An 18,262-nucleotide genomic window follows, 5' to 3' on the forward strand; every position below is an offset into this window, starting at 1 on the left:
CTTTGTCCATCCATCCATCCATCCATCTATTTTGCTTAATGGAAGTTTTTTTTGTCTTGCCTGCTATGAATCTCACAGAACAAAGGGCATAGGAATGCTAATCTGGTAAACAGTTTCTCATATACTATAAGCAAAAGGCCAACAATATTTGGTGTATGGAATGATTGTAAGGTGGACATGTCTGTCTGGCAGGGTTCATATGACCTTGACCTTATTTTCGAATATGGATCTAAATAATATCAAGTTTATGTGATATCTGAAGTAAAACCTTAATCTCAAGACTTTCAACATAAAATTCAATTATGATCGGTAAAGAATATGAGACATCTCAGCAGGTGCATTTTTCTTTAATTGAAATTTCTTCTTTTTTTTTCTTGTGGTCAGTTGAAAGTATTACAGCTTTTTTTGATGGGCACATATTGCTTTTTATCGGAACAATTAAGTACAAAATTTATAACTTTAAATTTTTGAAGCAGAACATTTTACTTTAAAGATAACATTGTAAATATCATGATTAGAAATTAATCTGTTTAAACTAGGATTAAACCTGGATTATTGGTTAGTGTAAAGGAATTAATAATATGTTATGATATTCCTTACTTGATCAAGGGGGTTTTATCATGGAGGTCAATTGATACAATCAAAATGTTAAAAAATCCTGTTTTCAATGAAGCTGAGGTAAAGTGGGTGTGTATGTGTGTTTGTAATGACATTATGTTTCAAACTCTGAAGTTTATTTCTTTCAGATAAATAAGTTATATAGGATATTATATTTTAACAGCCATTTAAACAGAAATGTTGCTATGATATAACTTATTAAAACAATATAATATAAGTTTATGTAAATATACACCAGGTTTTTGATAGGTTTATTGTTTATCAAGTATTAAGGGCTTACTTTAATGTTGATTTTTTGTACTAGTTAAATATGTACCGGTACTTGAAATTCCTAGGTAAACATGTTGTTTTTTATTAAGATAGTTTGATATTTATGACAGTCACAAGACAAGTGGTGACATATTTATATTGTTTTTGTCTAATTCTTTGCAGATTTATACTTTCCCTGTGTCTGATTATTATTATATACTTGACATGTGGTTCATTTGATCTCAGTTTTTCATTGGTCAAAATACAACTATGGTGTCAAATTTTCTTGTTTTCCTCTGAATTTGCTATTGTGATGTCACAAAAAAAGGAAACCATTGATGATGACATCATATAAAAAGAACACATCTTTTTACTGATCATTGGGAAAAAAAATAAGAGCGTGTCTAGTCTACATATGAAGAAACAGATTCCACCACTGAATATTGTTCAAAACCATATTTCTCCACTCTTGACAATTTAGATTTTAAAATGCTCGGCAATTAAGCCTCACATTTCAAATTTGAAAATTTAACTGTCTGGAGTAGAGAAATATTATATCCCACTCGATGCCGTGGTAGAATGTATGTAATGAACACATACATGATAGGAGGGGAACTTCTTATTTTGTTTTCATAAAGGAGACAGTGAAAAAATAATTAGCAAGGCTGTCTGAATTTAAATCTGTCTATTTATAGCAAGTGTAAAACATGGATAAATTAAAAGTAATTTCTTTTATGTTAAGTGAAACTTCATACTTACATTAAAATGTTAAATGCCATTAAAATGATCATTATGGTAAAATTTTAACACATCAAAACCATTTATTTAAAATTGAAAATTTGGTAAGAAGAGGTGAGAATTTAATATAATTTAAAAACTCACACCTAAGTGCACAATAAAACACTTATGTTTGATTAATAGTTGTGGACCTTATCATTTTATTAGGCTTTCAGATAACAAATTAATTTAATGATAACATCCAATGTTTAAAATCTAAACAACAGTTCCTTTTACTTAGATAAAATGAAATATTATCAATGATTTATAGATTAAATTTAAACACCTTTTGACAGGTATTTTGTACAGGTATACACATGTATTCCCTGATTCATAGATCTATACAGTACACAGGTCTTATGAATGGAATGCTTAGTAAAATCAATTACATCAAAAAGTAAAATGGCATGGAGAGAATATAGTATTAAGTCCCCTGGTACCCCATTAGATTTATATACTGGTACTATATACTCATGTCCAGTACTTACATATCCATTGAGTGTTGCACTGAGTAATATCCTCACATCTTGGTCCTTGGTGCACTCACAAGACAGATGTCTTCTTGTCAACTTTAAATGCAAAGGTGCAATATAACCACTCAGTAGAACTCAGAAGCAATGTACCATTGGCCCAATCAAAGTTCTTCCTCCAGTAATTTGAAGGATGGTTAAGATACCAAATCAAAGAAGTCCCCTTGTTCATTAAAGGAACTGTACTACAACATGAATTACATTGCTTGAAAAATAAAAATAGATAAAGTTATTGTTTAGATAAAAGATATCAAACATAGACCACATGCACCTATAGGAAGGTTATTTACCAAAAACATGCTTTGTTCCTGGTTTTGTTTTACTACCAATTGCACAACATGTATTAGAAAATCTAGCAACAGATCCCATGCTTTTGCTACAATTTCAAGTTCCAGGATTGACTGTGACTTACCTCAACTTTGCACTAGTTGACCTTATAACATTTGAAAAAAAGCACTTTTGGTCTGTGATGTCAAATGTTTCCTGTTCTGACAGCGAACAATCTCTTAGTTGATGCATTGATTTCCAGACATTTTAGTCCTTATTAAGATGAAGAACAGCAATTGAAGCCATATTCCTTATTTTCTATTATCTCTTATATATCCCCTTATATCCCCATGTAGTCCTTCTCACTGATTCAAAGATGATGGTATTCTTGTGTGATTTGTCATGTAATCTTTTTGCACAAAAATTAAAAAATATATTATTATACTTTCAGGAGTTGGAAACTCAGCGTCTACAAAATCGACAATCTGTTCATGACCGTATGTTGGCGGTTGCTAGAGCTAAGGAGTCTATAAGACAAGACATGCAGGTTGATATGGAAAAAGTCAAATCTAAAATGAAAGAAGTAAGTTATTTCTGTAGGGAAAAACATTACAGGATCCAATGGGTCTGGGATAAATGTTTAATTCCTTATGAATAAATTGTTTTTTACATTGAATAATTAAACAACCTACAGATTTTCATAATTTTAAACTGTATGCTGAGTTATTGATCTACCCTGTAATGACCAATTCTCTGGTACAAAATATGTTTAAACTATCATATTTTAATAAGCCATCTGCATGATTTTTAGAACATCTAAATCATAATAAATCTAACTGCATGCTAGTATGATATAACTGGGAACAAGGGAGATAAATCTAACAGGGTGGGGGCTCATTGGATGCATACTTGAAAATTATAGTTTTCACTTCAGGATTTCCAACAAGAAATAGACAAGCTACAAGATACTATTAGAATGCAGGAAGAAGAAATCAAACAATTACGAGGCGAAAGAGCCGAAGTGTTAAAATTAGCTAAAGACAATCAGGGTTCAGAGAGAGTGGAAAGAACTATAATTAATGAAATAAATGAAGAGTGTCGGAAAAATTCACATGTCCTTGGAATTAGTCCTCGCAAAGTTAATATGACAGAGTAAGTTTATAGTTGTTTTGGCTTTAAGGTAGTGTAGGAGTATGGCCGTCACCTTTGACCTTACCAGATCAGTAAAGATTAATAATTGGAAATAATTAGCCGAGAAATGCAATTTAATTGCATGGATTTTTTTATATCCTTTCATCAAGTAAATGACTTAGACTATAAGTGTGTCTAGCCTTGATAGCAATTGACTAAAAAAAACAGGACATAGTCTCTACAAAATGCACATATAAACAGTCTTAAACATTATTAAATGAGTACATTGTTCAAGTTCAGCATAAGTAACTTCGAAGGTTGCACAAATTGCTTGGTAAAAAACTGCTATTTTAAAACTTTAAAGACGGATTGTCTATATCTATTGTTAGTATTTATCACAGAATTCAGGAACGGAGGTTTATTGTTAGTTCTAGAGATAATGATATAGAATTAAAAATTAAAGTTATTAAACCTTCAAAGCTTTGATGAACACTTAGAGAAGTTCTGTAATATCCATTAGAACATACAAAATAAGTTGGTCTTCATTCAGATAGCAGTTGCATATGTGTAAATGGTAGATGTGCAGTATACATCAGTAAGACAACAACCTAACACCACCATAAAACAAATAAAAAATTTAAATGTTAACAAATGGTTATCAGTGATAGATAAGGGTCTATTTGACCATATGTCATTTGAAATGTGTAAGCAGCTTTCCTTTTAAATCTGAGTGACGGGAGTTTTTAGTTTTTATCAGATCTATCTTATTGAAGTAAAATGTATTTCAGTTTTCGAGAGAATGGTTATAACTCTCCTGGGAGAATAAGAACACCAACTACAGCAGCCTTGGTAAGTTTTGGTTAGATTTGTAACCTGGACTTTTTGTACAAATATTTAATCAGGAATGTATATACCAGAAGCACATTGTGTGTTACATTATCACAGAAGGTTTTCCTAATGTCTTTTCTTTTTATTTCTAGATCTTTGTCTGAAAATAGCATGAACAAGTTGCACTTTATTGCATGTTTTTTTCTTTAATATAACTGACAAAGGTCACTTTTTTTATTTTTTTTGTTTTTATTTACCATAGTAACTATAGAAGTATAAACTGTTTGTTTGTATTTTGTATTATTTTACAGGTTTCACTGTTTACAAACTATTATTTAATTTTATTTGCCTGTTGAATAATCTTTGTGCATGATTCTTATTTTTTATTTTGCTTTGGATAAAAAAAGTTGTGCATTATCAGCTTTAATTTCCACCCTTGTTAATTTATGTAAATAAGTTTCTTTAAATGAACATTAGAGTAGCCTCCCATTACCATAGAATTTTCATTGTTAGATGGGTACCAGTAGATTTGAGGATAGAAATTCACAGGTTTGTTTTTGTGTAGAATAAATATATCCATATATCCCATATCGTTCCCTCCTCTCTCCTGACAAACTCTTCATATCGTTCCCTCCTCTCTCCTGACAAACTCTTCATAAATTTCATTACTTTAAAACTGCCTGTCAGCTTTTTTAATGCATTTTTCCTTTGCTTAATATGTTTTTTTAGTCTGCAAATTTATGTACCATAAGAGTGAAAAAGTCTTGTGTTGAATGGCCTATGATTCAGTATCCACTATTAAAAAGAATTATGCCCCTTGAATCAATGATTACAAACAAGATGAGCAACCACATGAATAAGGAACTTTTAAGCTTATTGTACTGCTATTAAGATCTTTTGATTTGATGAACATTATTTATGAGTTAAGATTAGGGCTTTAACAATTTCTGTTACATTTTTTTCAATTTGCAAATGAAGACTTTGCTGTCACACAATGTATACTTTAGATTGATAAATGTGTTATGAATTTCAATATTTTAATACAGGGAAAACCATTAGCAGGGCCCAGTAGCCTAAGCTGCTAAATTTTGGGCATTAAGAGGAAATAATGGTGTTTCCCTGAGTAATAAAAGCTTACTTTATTCTTACAGTAGACATTAATCCAAAATATTTGTTAAAAGGGAGCTATCTCAAAGATTGCCTTTATCATACAGAATTCATTCAAATGCAAGACTTTATTTCTTAATTTCTCAGAAAATCGTTTAACTGCATGCTCTCATTTGTGAACTCATCCAGTTAGGATTACTTAACTGAATAGCAATAACCTTATTAATCTTGTAACTATTTTAGGGATCTGCATATCTTTTGTTTCTACAAGCTTAATTTTAAATAATGTATAAGTTCATGTGTTATATGTATTATGTGTTATGTTTAAAATAAAAAAATCTTAGTATACACATACAAATAATATCAGTATAAATACTAACTAAATATGCTTAACAAAGTTACTAATTAATTAGTAGAAAAAAATATCTCATATGCAGTTGTTGAAGATATATTTGCCTCATGAGTTATTTACTGGGAATTGTAATACATGTATCTCTATTTATTATTGTCATTATTGTTATTTAACTTTGTAGCATTTATCATTGGAATTATACTAGAATGACATGATTGTTACTGTTTCATATTATGTGTTTGTATAGCTGCAGTATTTAGTGTGAATGCCTGATTTATAACACAGTTCATATGAGCCATGAAAACATACTTGCTTTATTTTAAATTATTTACATTTCTAAATAAGAAGAAAGAAATATATTAAAGATAGTATCCGAAATATGAAATAAAAGGGGGGATGAGTTTCAAGCTGTTTATTCTTATGGAAAAAGGGACATGGTTGTATTTATTCTGGATACAAGTTTGAAACTCATAGCAAAGAAATGCACTCCTATTTCTGTGAGGTCTTCAATGTGGAGCAAAAGCTTAAATCTCACTATAGGTTGAAGATGGCCTCTTGCACTGGTTAGAGCAGACATCTTTGCTCAATGTTGTAAGCACTACATCTGTGCAATCAGAAAGTAAAAATTTTCATGGCTTAATTAACTTTCATATTATATTATGTTTAGTTAATATATGCATGATTGCAGTGCATGTTTTTAACTGTAGGCTAACTTACGAGCGTGCAATCAAGAACTACGTAACCATGTCCAAGAACTGAAACAGGAAATGGAACATCAAAAGAACGTGTTAATTCAATCACAGCGGGAGAAGGTACTAACACTTCATATATCATCTAACAAATATATTTATGTTGGAGCAAAATTTAAACGTATATAAACCATGTATTTTGTCTAGAACTTCAATAAACCTTCACATTTTACAACATTCTGTTTACAAAATAAAAAGTGCTCTTATTTTGTAACAAGTGGAAAAGTTATATGAATATACAGAAAATAGAAAATTTTCGCATTTTCAGGCCTTGGGTAAGTGACTCCTGTAGTACACATTTACTCAAGATTGCTCAATGAGTTAGAAAAGAGTCCATTTTGGTATGCCACACAAGCAGAATAATTAGTAATTTTAATATTTTTTCAAATATCCTAACTTTGATAATTAAATTTCAAACATGATTTCTTTTCTCTATACAACAATGTATGCTTAGTGTGTCCATCATTTAACAAATGGGAAAAGGTTTCTAATAGCTGCTGGTTTGCAATTTTACAAAGCTGTGCAATTTTTTTTTTCCTATTAATGTAAAATAATTTTCTGAGTTATGTCCCTTGCAGTCAGATATTGTTCAAAGTGTAAAGAGTCAGCTGGAAAGAGAAAAAAGTTATGAATTGGATAAACTGAAAGAAAAATTTGTCAAGGTAAGTTGTTAAAAAAACCAGAATACCAAATTTTAGACCCAAATTATCAAACTTATTGTCTATTGATTTATAAAAGATATTCATGATTTTGACTTCTTATGGAATATTTGCCAAATACTATTTTGTGCTGATTTCAATATTCATTCATTCTTATTATTCACTCAGCATTTAGAAGACAACACTCATATGTATTTCCTGATTAAATCAGGAGTTATTGCCGTTTTAATACTTAGATATGAGTTGGGTTGTTAGCATTATTCTTTTACAATTGATGTCTGTATTAGTCAAACAAAGGTTTCTCAGTTATCTGAGTATCAAGCAATAAATATTTAATTAATACCACTTTTATCAAATTGATACTAAAACCTAGAAAATCTAGCATCAAACAAATCAATGTTATTAATATAAAAGTCGTGACATGTAGATTAAAAATGCAAACATTATTATTGTTAGGGCTCTGAACTACATGTACTTAAAAATTACTTTATTTGTATTAAAAATCAATGCATGAGCTGGTGATTGGAAGCGCTGTCAATGTTAAATGTGTATTGTTTTATTGTTGCAATGAATGGTGCACACAGCTTGACAGTAGACATATTTTCACTTGATGGGATATATATATATATTGCAATTTAGATTAGTACGTAGTGATAATGGATATTTACCAAATTGCTCATAACAGATAATGCTTGATTTAGAATTACCTTAGGACAGAGGGGACTGCATATACAGACACTTAAGAGATAAATGTGCAGCATTAATACAATTGATTTATTTTTAGAATAATAACTATAGATGTTCAATTTCTATTCCCTTATGTATCATTTTCGTATTAATTGAATTTCATATTTAGACCTTTAGTCAGAAGCCTGAAATAGAAGCACCAATATACTTTACTTAAATTACTGAGTTGAAATTATGCATAAAAATAAAAATTAATTTATATTTTTCAGGTTTATATAAAACTATTACAAAATATTGTTAATCAGTAACTTTAACCTTTTACCTTGCTAAATGACCTTCTGTGTATCACTGCACAGCCTTGATACACAAAAATATAAGACCTTGCCAATAGGATGATGGTGTCAGATTAAAACAGAGTTAAAATGACAGTTATACACAATCACAGCATGTATCCAAGCTCATGCTGTTTGAATCACTGTAATTCTGTCTTGACCTCCAAAACAGTTTTTTTATTTTACATAAGTACCATATATGTATTCATTACTATCCCAAAATACATTATATTAAGATACACTAGTCATTCTATAGAAATATGTCCTCCTATTTATTGATATATATCTCTCCTTTATTTTAGGGCAACCCTCCAAATGGTTATAAACATCATAATGATGTCCGAATGTAAGCCTTCAGCTAGCCTTAGCTCTTTATGCTTGTTTCCTTTATATACCCTCTACAGTCTAATATGTTTGTTCTTCATTGTAAAGTTTGTACTAATTATAATCATCTGCTAATGCTTGTATCCCCTTTTTCCGCCTTTTTTACTCAGACCATAACCGCATGTTTAATGTCTTTTTTTCATGTGAATGATATTTCTTATATGAACTGGGACTATTAAATTTAGCTGAAAATTAGATTGTTTGAAAACTATTTGATATTGGAACTTGTGAGCCAGAATTTTAGTCTACTTTTTATAAGGCAGAAAAAAAAAAATTTGTTGAAAGGAGTTACTAGTAAGAAACTAACAAAAATGTGTTTCCTTCAAAATAAATTCCTGTAATGGAATGCAAGGAATGTTTTATTTCTAAAACAATATTGATATGCTTATGCTATCATATGAGAATTGTTCTTTCAAAGCTGATACTTTTTACTTTGATATCATGTGGCTATATTTTATTTCATATAAGAATTGTCATATAAAAGTTATTCAGTATAATGGATATATATCATGTTTTATTAATATCTTTTTCATGCAAGTAACATTGTTTCAGTTTGAAGCAAACTTTTAGGAAATATTTTACATTTTTTGCAATTTGAAAATAGTGTATATGTATAATTTATTTCAATTCATGGTTAACCAAGTCAAATACTATAGAATCTTTATTAGAAATTATAATGGACACTTGTTAGAGTATAAATGGATATGAGGTTAAATCTTTGCTGTTTTTTTTTCTGAATTTGGAACAATGTTGCTTCATGTTAAAATACATATACTTTAATCAAATTCAAATAATGCATGATCAAAAATGTCAACAGGGGTAGATCTACCTTGAGAGGAGGAGAGCTGGAAGGGTAGTTATAAGAAATATTCTAAAAATAAGGACATAAAAATGAAACTTAATCGAATATTGCTTATTTTATTTTATATGATGCAAGATACTCCTATTAAAACAAAGATCTACCTCTGATTGGATCCTGACTAATATGTTTAGTTTAATTTGCAGTGTATAATATCTTAAGCAACAATAAAAATGTTCTTAGTTATGGTTTGATTCTGTTGTACAAAGTAAAATCACAAAAATGCTGAACTCCAAGGAAAATTCAAAACGGAAAGTCCCTATTCAAATGGCAAAATCAAAATCTCAAACACATCAAACGAATGGATAACAACTGTCATATTCCAATGTTCTAGTCAATTTGCATCATATATTTGTTATTTTTTGGTGGGTAACTTTTAAAAATGTTCATTTTAGCAATTTATTGCAAATTTTTAAGAAAGGAGATGTAAAAGGTAATACAAATAAAACCATAAGTTGAGATAATTTATTGTTGCTTTATGTTCAGCTAACATACATGCACATATAATGTGGTGAAGGATTTGTTAGTTTTGCTAAAGGGAGATTACTCATTTGCTAATTATTTCCCTTGATTTTGCTCTGTAGGATCATGCAGATGAAATAAATAGTATTAACAAGAAGTACATTGACCGAGACAAAAAGTACATGAAACTCATTCAGGACAAGAATGATGAACTTCACAAATTAAAAGAAAACTTTGACAAGTGGAAAAAAGAAACTGATTCATGGCTTCTGCCAAATGGAGATTTTGACCCCAAGTGAGACTGAAAACATATATAACTTCAGCTTAAATGTCATATCTTCACACTGCGTTTACGTAGATGCACAATTGTTGGTTAATGTAGCAACCAATTTTATTTAGAGAGTAGATCTAAATGATTTAAGCATAGTTAATACAATGGAGATATATCTCACTTAATGGAAAAGTCAATTAATCTTGAAAACAAAAGCATTAATGGCAATTCTATAATTCATATACTGTAAATTCAGAAATTATTGCTTACATTTATTATTGCGATTTTTGAAGAATGGACAAAAATGCGAGATTAATTATTGTAATTTCAGGAAAAGCTGCATACAGATATATGTATCAGATATTAGGATGCAAGTTCTTATTATTGCGATACTCACCCAGACGTATTATTCGCATTGATAAAAACCTTGCAAAAATTTCTGAATTTACAGTATTTTGAATTTGATCTTATTGTAGATCTTTTGAATGCTTTTGGATGTTTTACAATTTATTTTAATGGAACTGTACATTCCTGTTTGAATTATACATGTTGTAGGATACTTAGTAGAATTACAATATTACATAAGTATGTAGTTTTAATTAATTGATAAACATATTCTATGAAAATGTAAGGCAAGATGATATTCCTACTCAAATGTTCAATATCCTGAATAACTACAGCAAGATATAGTATGTTAAAGCACAAGTATAATATAAATTATTGTTTTAAAACAATTAAGATTTCAAAATTTTGACTTTTTATTCAAGTCTGATTAAAATTCTGTAAATGTGATCTAAGCAATACAATGCTAAGTTTTTACTTCAGTAATGATAACTTCACAGAGAATTATTTTAGTATTTCTGTAAAAAGATTTTTCAATATGATGATTTTAATCCATTGACTTATTTCTGTTTTAAAGGCAATATACAAAGTCAGCACCATACGAGTATGGACCAAGAACGACAGCTCAGGAACAAGAATTAGAAAGATTAGAAAGAGAAATCAAAAGACTCACTACGGTATGTGTATATCGCCAGGAAAAGTAATAAGTCTGCATATATCCTATTCTAACAACAATAATAATGATGATATTAAGCATACTTTTTAACAATACAAGGGAAAAAAAATCAAATGACTTAAATTATTGAAAGTTTAACTTACCTTAGTAATAATCTGTCAGACATATAACATGTTTGATTTCAAATATATGATTCCATCCACTTCTTTTTGTAAAAATTACTAATTGTGCTTTACTTCCAAAATCAAGCTTCAAGTTATATTTTTCAAGTGAAAAACTTTATCAAAATATAAAAGATAGTTTGAAAAAAGAATTTTTGAAGAATTCTTTCAAGAATATTGACAAGTTATGAGAGAATTAAAATGAATAATTTCAAGTTTAGGATAAATTAATGGTAGGTCTTCTTGTCCAAAGCTATTTATAAATTCTGCTTTGCTTTTGTGTTAGTATGTAAATATAGAAATAATATATTGTAATTTTCATATATTCAGAATTATAGCATGCTAGTTTTAAACTTTGTAAGCATGTAATGATATCTTGCTAGTTCTTTTCTTCAAACTTACCCAAGTTATATGTGTGTTTGACCGTACAAACTTGCTGAATCTGTTTCAAGTACTTAGGGTGACTTGCTGAGATACATTGCATATTCACTTGTATTCCATAGAAGATCAAGTCTACGCATTGTACAAGTTTCAAGACCTTTTACTTGTAATGGCTAATTAAAAAAATTATGAGATATGATATGATTGCTAATAAGACACCTATCCACTAAAGTCCAACTGACAAAGATTTCACCAACCAAGGCAATTATGACGAAATTTTATAAAAGCGAATAAAATAATTTTTTTCAAGTATGGACACAGAGTAGTGTCACAGGTTCAGCATGTTTGTATGTTTGTGTAAATAACTTTTATGTGTGCATGTGTCTCTCTTCTCTCTCAGAATCAACAACCTCCTCCACGGTACTACAACTCTTATGTCCAGGATGATATTAGTACGACTAAACTGGTCAATAATTTACGGACTAAAGTAGCAGAACTTGAACATGAAAACAGCAACTTATCTAAATATTCTTATTCTGTTCCCGATCTGTCAGATCCTGTCTATTACAGGAGGGTAAGTTACTATGGTGATTGGATTGGAATTTCTCGGTTGAGGAAATATTTTATGATGTACCTTATACAATGTTGAAAAAAAAAATTGTATATTTTTTGCTTTCATTTGAACAATGTTCATGGATTTTTCTTAGTGTTGCTGTTTTGGCAGATTTTTTTTATGGTTTTACTAAGTAATTTTGTTGAAACAAAAACAGTTCTAGTAAAATTTTCACTTTGGAAAATTAATTTAGTACTAAAAACTAATCAATAATAGTTAATGTTATCAATTACATGTAATTAAAAACAAGAAAAGTTCAATTGCCTATATATCCAGTATTTATTCCTGTAAGAACAGGTCTGGCATCCATTTTTGGAAGAATGGCATTCCTAATGTGATTGTGATCATTGTTTTATATATTTATGGATAACATGTCTTTTACTGAATGCTGTGCCTAAACTTCTAACTTCTTCCTAGTGACTCTAATAAATAATACATGTATGTTTAATTCATTGTAATGTACAGTGTAACATAGATTTTATGTCACCTATGTTGTTTAAACCATCTTAATCTTAAAATTGTTTGTATGTTCAGTGCATGGCAAAAAGTTGTAATTGAGGAATACTTTTGGCCATGCACTGTGCATTAACTTAAGGGTAAAAAATTAAAAGTAAGAAAGGAATGCAATCTTATTTTAATGGCCTAAACTTCATATGAAAAAGGAGATAACATTTAACTTTTCTGTTAATTATATATTGTATTTTGTATCGGAATATTTTTGAAGATAAGTTTTAGATTAAACTGTCCATTTTCCATCTCCACTAACCGAAAACTGATATACTGTTGATACTTGCTTGTAAGTCAGTAATTTAGGAGTAAGATAATGGATTCAGAAAGGGGTATTGGCATTAAGGTGAGATCTAGCGCCATGGTAAGAAATTCTAGGTCTAAAAGGTCAAAGAAAAAGTCTGATGCAAGTCCTTAGGTCTCTTTCTAATTTTTTTTGAATGTTTGACTTAAAACTTACTAACAGTTGGATGCTTTATTTACTATTTTACAGACAATGCGATCAGCTTCTCCTACACCTCAGCAAGAAAGAATTGTAAATATTTTAGAACAACGAGCCAAGGAGGCAGAGTTTGAATCTGATACTCTATTAGATCAACAACAACGAAGTCGCAATATGATGTCACAGAAAATGCAAGAAATGACCAAACTACAAACTTCATTAACATCACAAACAAAAGTATGATACATTTTATTTCTTAATTCTTATATTAACAAAATATTCATTCAAAATTATAATGGCTAATAATCACATTTTCTTAAAGCTCTTACTCAGACATTTAAAAAAGTTATCACTTAATGGTATCATACATATTAAAAAAAGTTCATTTAACTTCAACATTATCAACAATACCTGCATGAAATATGAATGTTGGGTTTGTTCAAAAGGAATAAGCTGATACATATTTCTAGAATTGAGGATTTAGATACATTCTTTTCTTTGGAGATATTACTTTTCTTATGCCACTGTATATCAACATTTGAAAGAAACTTTTTTTCTGCTTGTGGAAGATATCATAGAAAATAATTTCAGCTCATGTTAAAAACTAAATTAAAATTGTTCATACAGAAGAAGAAAGAAAAATAAGAAGTAATAAAATAGACTAATGAACAGAATACAATTTTAACCATAAAAAGCTTATGTTTTAAATACATGTATACTCAGTCTGTTGTTGAAGTCTATACAGCTTGACCTCTTTTGGTATTGTGTGTGTAGTTGGGTTGCTGTCTGATTGACATATATACACATCTATTTAAACTCATATCATTAAGGCTGAATTGATACTGAACATTTTCCGTTTTCTTTTTACAATTATGTACTGTATGATATAATTATAAATTTTCTTTTCTTTTCAGGATTTAATTCATTTAGGGCAAGCTTATTCTAAATTGAACAACAGTTATAGATATGGGAAGACATGAAGACATTTCTATAGACTTTAGTATTAAAACAATTGTAGCTTTAAGTATGGTGCCAGATATATATATATATACTGTACAGTTTGTAAAACATATAGCTGAGTATATATCTGTTAGTACTAGTTTCTGTATACTCATGTGTTGTGGTGACAGTGCTGAAATATACCAATGCTACTATGCAATGATTATGTCAGTATTGACAAGGTTACTTTGTACAATGTATAAACATGTCCCTAATTGAAAGTTAGTATGCAAAATTCCTTGTAAGAAAAATAGAATAATCTATTTACCAAAAATTATTTTGAAAATGTATTTTATTTTAAGTTGAATGGAGTTTAAAATGGCTTGATATTTCAAAATGGCATTTTTAGGTCAGATTTGTATCCATCTTGAATGTTTCAGTTCTTGATAACTTTATGGAATTAGTAGACAAATACAGTTGATTAATTAATTATAAAAATTCTGTTAATTGCTGAAAGTGGAGAAAATATTATTAGTATTATCTTTGTAGAACATTTCTGACGACTTTCTTGTGGAAAAAAAAAGTTGAATAAAAAACAATGTTTTTCAACCCTATCATATCACATCTGATACAGTCATAGACAATATTAAACTAGACCTGTGAAAAACCAAATATCATTTCGAAAATGTCTATTTTATCGTAGCACTGCCAAGGTTATGTGTAAGATTTTAAAAAATTCTTGTGTTTTGGAGCCAACAATGTCATTCCATTAAATTTTTACAACAGGTGCTTAAATATCACTGTCAAGATAATTGAGCATTTCTTATGCATGAATATATCCCATGATAGTTTGAAATTTACTGAACAAAGATATGATATTTTAAGTAGAGTGAATATCTGTAGACCCTTTTATTTGATCAGAATATTGAATGTTTGGAGGAGATATTTCTGCTATCACATGCAGTGAAAGTCCATCAAAATACTTTACACTTTAATGTAGTATTAATGTACACATATAATTTGTAGCAATTTGTGAAAGTGATATTTATGTATATACATTTACCTGTTATGTTTGTCTTATTATGTTGTTATTGCTATAAATAACCTGGACAACATTTCTCAAAGTACCCACAAAACATGTGCATTACTTTTAAAAAGTTTATGTGTCTTAAACATCTACAATGCAGTTATAAGATGTTTGTAATTTCTATGCATTTGATATGAATTGCTAGTTATGGGAAAAAGCTTGTAACTTATCAGTGTTTTTTTTTGCAGCAGGATAGTTCAATTTAAGTTTAATCAAGAGGTTAAAAAAATGTAATACATGTATGATGAAATTGAAATTTAAAAAAATAATGAGGTAAAAATCTTTCTTTAAATGACAGTGATTTTGACTTAGATTTACCAGAGTTCTCCCCCTTGTAAATTGGTTTTCAACAACATGCAGTTTGTTTAAATTGGGCTGACCCTTTGCGAAAAGTAAAAGACAAACAAGAGACATTTCCAAAGTATAGTACATCTTACATATGCCTTGTTGGATGGTGTCCAGGTTATGAGTTATTTTGAAAGCATGTAAGTTTGTCATATTGTATAAAAGATAATTCATAATGTACCTTCCTCATTGTAATATGTAAAGCATTGTTGTTAGTATATATGTGTGATGTATCACTAGTTTATTGCTGGAAAGCAGATCTGAATTGTAATATATTTGTTTGAATAGAAATAGTTTATCAATTAGTGCTTTAATTTAAGATTAGTAATGAAGAAAGGATCCAAGGACTTCTGTGATAATTTTGTTTTATAGAATTTTTCTAATTTTTATACAAACAAGTTTAGTTTATTGTACAAAATATACATATTTGAGTGATTTAGTTTTTTATAGAACTTTTGTATTTTTTTTTTTCAAATCCGTCCTTATTTATGTGCCATTTAATGGTTTATTTTATTCCATTTTAAGACCCGTTGTTTAATTTGAAGCCGTCCATTTTTTGCAGATCATATCTCTAATTTTATTTTGATGACTTATTTTATTATTTATTATTTTCAGAATGGTCTTGTAACTAAAAGTTTCATTTGTATTATCCTCATGGAAAATAACTCTGTATACATTTAAACTTTAAGAAAGAAATTTATGTGCACATTTTTATTTTGTTTATGTAGTGAAATTTTTTCTCTGTCTGTATTTTTCTTTTATATATTAAGCTAAGCCCACTGATATTTTTTTTTTCAAATAATATGTAAAAAACTTTTATTTTTGAAACTGCCAAGCATTATTTCTTTTACTTTCAATAGTTTCAGCGTATCTATTATTTGATAACATCAAATTGTTTACTTTTATATATTTTTTGGCTGTAAAGTTACATTGTATCCTCTACCTTAACTGTGTTTTGTGAGTTAACAATATGGAATAGTGAGGTGTACATATTAAAAGTTACGCAAGTTAATGAAAGAAATTCTGTACTACCTACAGTTTTATCAACAAAAAGAAAAAAAACTTAATTTACTCAAAAAAGTACCTAGCAACTAAACATTTTCTTAATCAGTGTAAAGTAAACTATCTTATTACACCAGACGTGACTTCCTTTAAAATGGTAGTAAAATTATCTCCCTTAATTTACAGAAAGTATCTAGAAATCATATATTTTTGGAATCAGTATTAGATACCATATGACACTCAATATTGCTTTTTTTAGTTTACAATACAATTGCAAAAAATCTTTGCCCTCCCCTCAAGCACTGATTAAAATAATTCATGGTTTATATGTTTTAGCATGCTGCTATAATAGTTATATATATATATATATATAGAGCAATGTTAGTCCTCAGGGAAGTTTACTCGGGATGATATGGCCTTGTTTTTATTCTCCAAAATATCTCCTTTAACATGATTAATTTTCCATTGTGATACTATGTATGAAAGAATATTTGTCAAATGTGTTGAGTTGAATTGATTTTTCCAAATCAATGAAGAAAATTCATATTGAATAATGTGTATGTTTGAGAAGTTGTATCGATGGTCTGTTTATTAATGTTTTTTCTTTACTACAAATGTCTCATACAATTTCAATTACAGAAATATCATTTTACTTCCATTTGTAAAATTTGATTTCAAGAATAAATGCTTGTACATAAAGGTTAACTTTCAATTATAATCTAGATGATCAAATAGTTTGGTAATATATCCAAATCCACTTTTAAACCAGGAAAGAAATAGAACATCCAGAAGTTAGTGATATGTGACTTCATAAAATCCTGTGTTGGTCATCAGTTGAATTCCAAGCTTCTTACATTGAAAAAAAAAGGATGAAGAATTAGTATTATGTGAGAACTTGGGATTCAATTACAGCTGTTATGGAACTTTGAATTTATAAAAAAATGTTATGAAATTGTGAATAATCATAACATTTTTAGAAATACGTGTCAATTTATCATAACTTTGTGATATTGTGAAATTTCTGATTGAAGCAATTTTAAAATATATGACAGAACTATACTGTGATACAAGGTATTATGTATTATATAACTATATATTTATACAAATGATAATAAAATATTTATTGAAGAACAATTTGTTTTAACACATGCAAATAAAAGTAGTTGTTGGATGTATATCAATGGGATGACAACTAGTCAAAACACAAAGAACACAAACAATATCATATAAAGTTTAATATAGACACTTTTTGATCTGTCCCATGTCTGAACAAATTGTTGTTATATTTCAGAGTCGGATTTAGGGCTCCCTTATGGAGCTACATTAATGGTAAATTCAGATTTTACCTGTTCCACTCCAGACGTCTAGTTTGGTAGACCTGGACCCCCCTTTCTCAAAATCCTAGATCTGCATCTGTATTTAACAGAGAGCTAAGAGTTGCATCATTACCAAATTTAAAAATAAATAAAAACATTTAGGTTATAAACAACGAAAACAGCTTAGGA

The 18,262-nt window shown here is 28.9% G+C and overlaps 1 protein-coding gene across 15 annotated transcripts in view; it reads left to right on the forward strand.

Annotated features, from left to right (window-relative positions):
• Positions 1-17,891, forward strand: part of LOC127712359 (myosin-4-like) — a 127,069-nt gene extending 109,178 nt beyond the window's left edge. For 8 of the 15 annotated variants that reach the window (XM_052218738.1, XM_052218734.1, XM_052218733.1 and 5 more), the window contains 11 exons: positions 2,893-3,024; positions 3,364-3,593; positions 4,361-4,421; positions 4,914-4,949; positions 6,567-6,671; positions 7,187-7,270; positions 10,114-10,286; positions 11,182-11,281; positions 12,223-12,396; positions 13,436-13,621; positions 14,299-17,891. In XM_052218738.1, coding sequence (XP_052074698.1) covers positions 2,893-3,024; positions 3,364-3,593; positions 4,361-4,421; positions 4,914-4,949; positions 6,567-6,671; positions 7,187-7,270; positions 10,114-10,286; positions 11,182-11,281; positions 12,223-12,396; positions 13,436-13,621; positions 14,299-14,364 — 1,347 coding nt within the window. In that variant the 3' untranslated portion in view covers positions 14,365-17,891. Of the gene's footprint in view, positions 1-2,892; positions 3,025-3,363; positions 3,594-4,360; positions 4,422-4,913; positions 4,950-6,566; positions 6,672-7,186; positions 7,271-8,588; positions 8,633-10,113; positions 10,287-11,181; positions 11,282-12,222; positions 12,397-13,435; positions 13,622-14,298 lie in introns of all 15 variants that reach the window. The other 7 variants (XM_052218741.1, XM_052218732.1, XM_052218746.1 and 4 more) reach the window with 7 other exon arrangements.
• Positions 17,892-18,262: the final 371 nt, after the last annotated feature.

Source organism: Mytilus californianus, unplaced genomic scaffold, assembly GCF_021869535.1.
Source record: "Mytilus californianus isolate M0D057914Y unplaced genomic scaffold, xbMytCali1.0.p SCAF_8, whole genome shotgun sequence".
Classification (NCBI taxonomy): domain Eukaryota; kingdom Metazoa; phylum Mollusca; class Bivalvia; order Mytilida; family Mytilidae; genus Mytilus; species Mytilus californianus.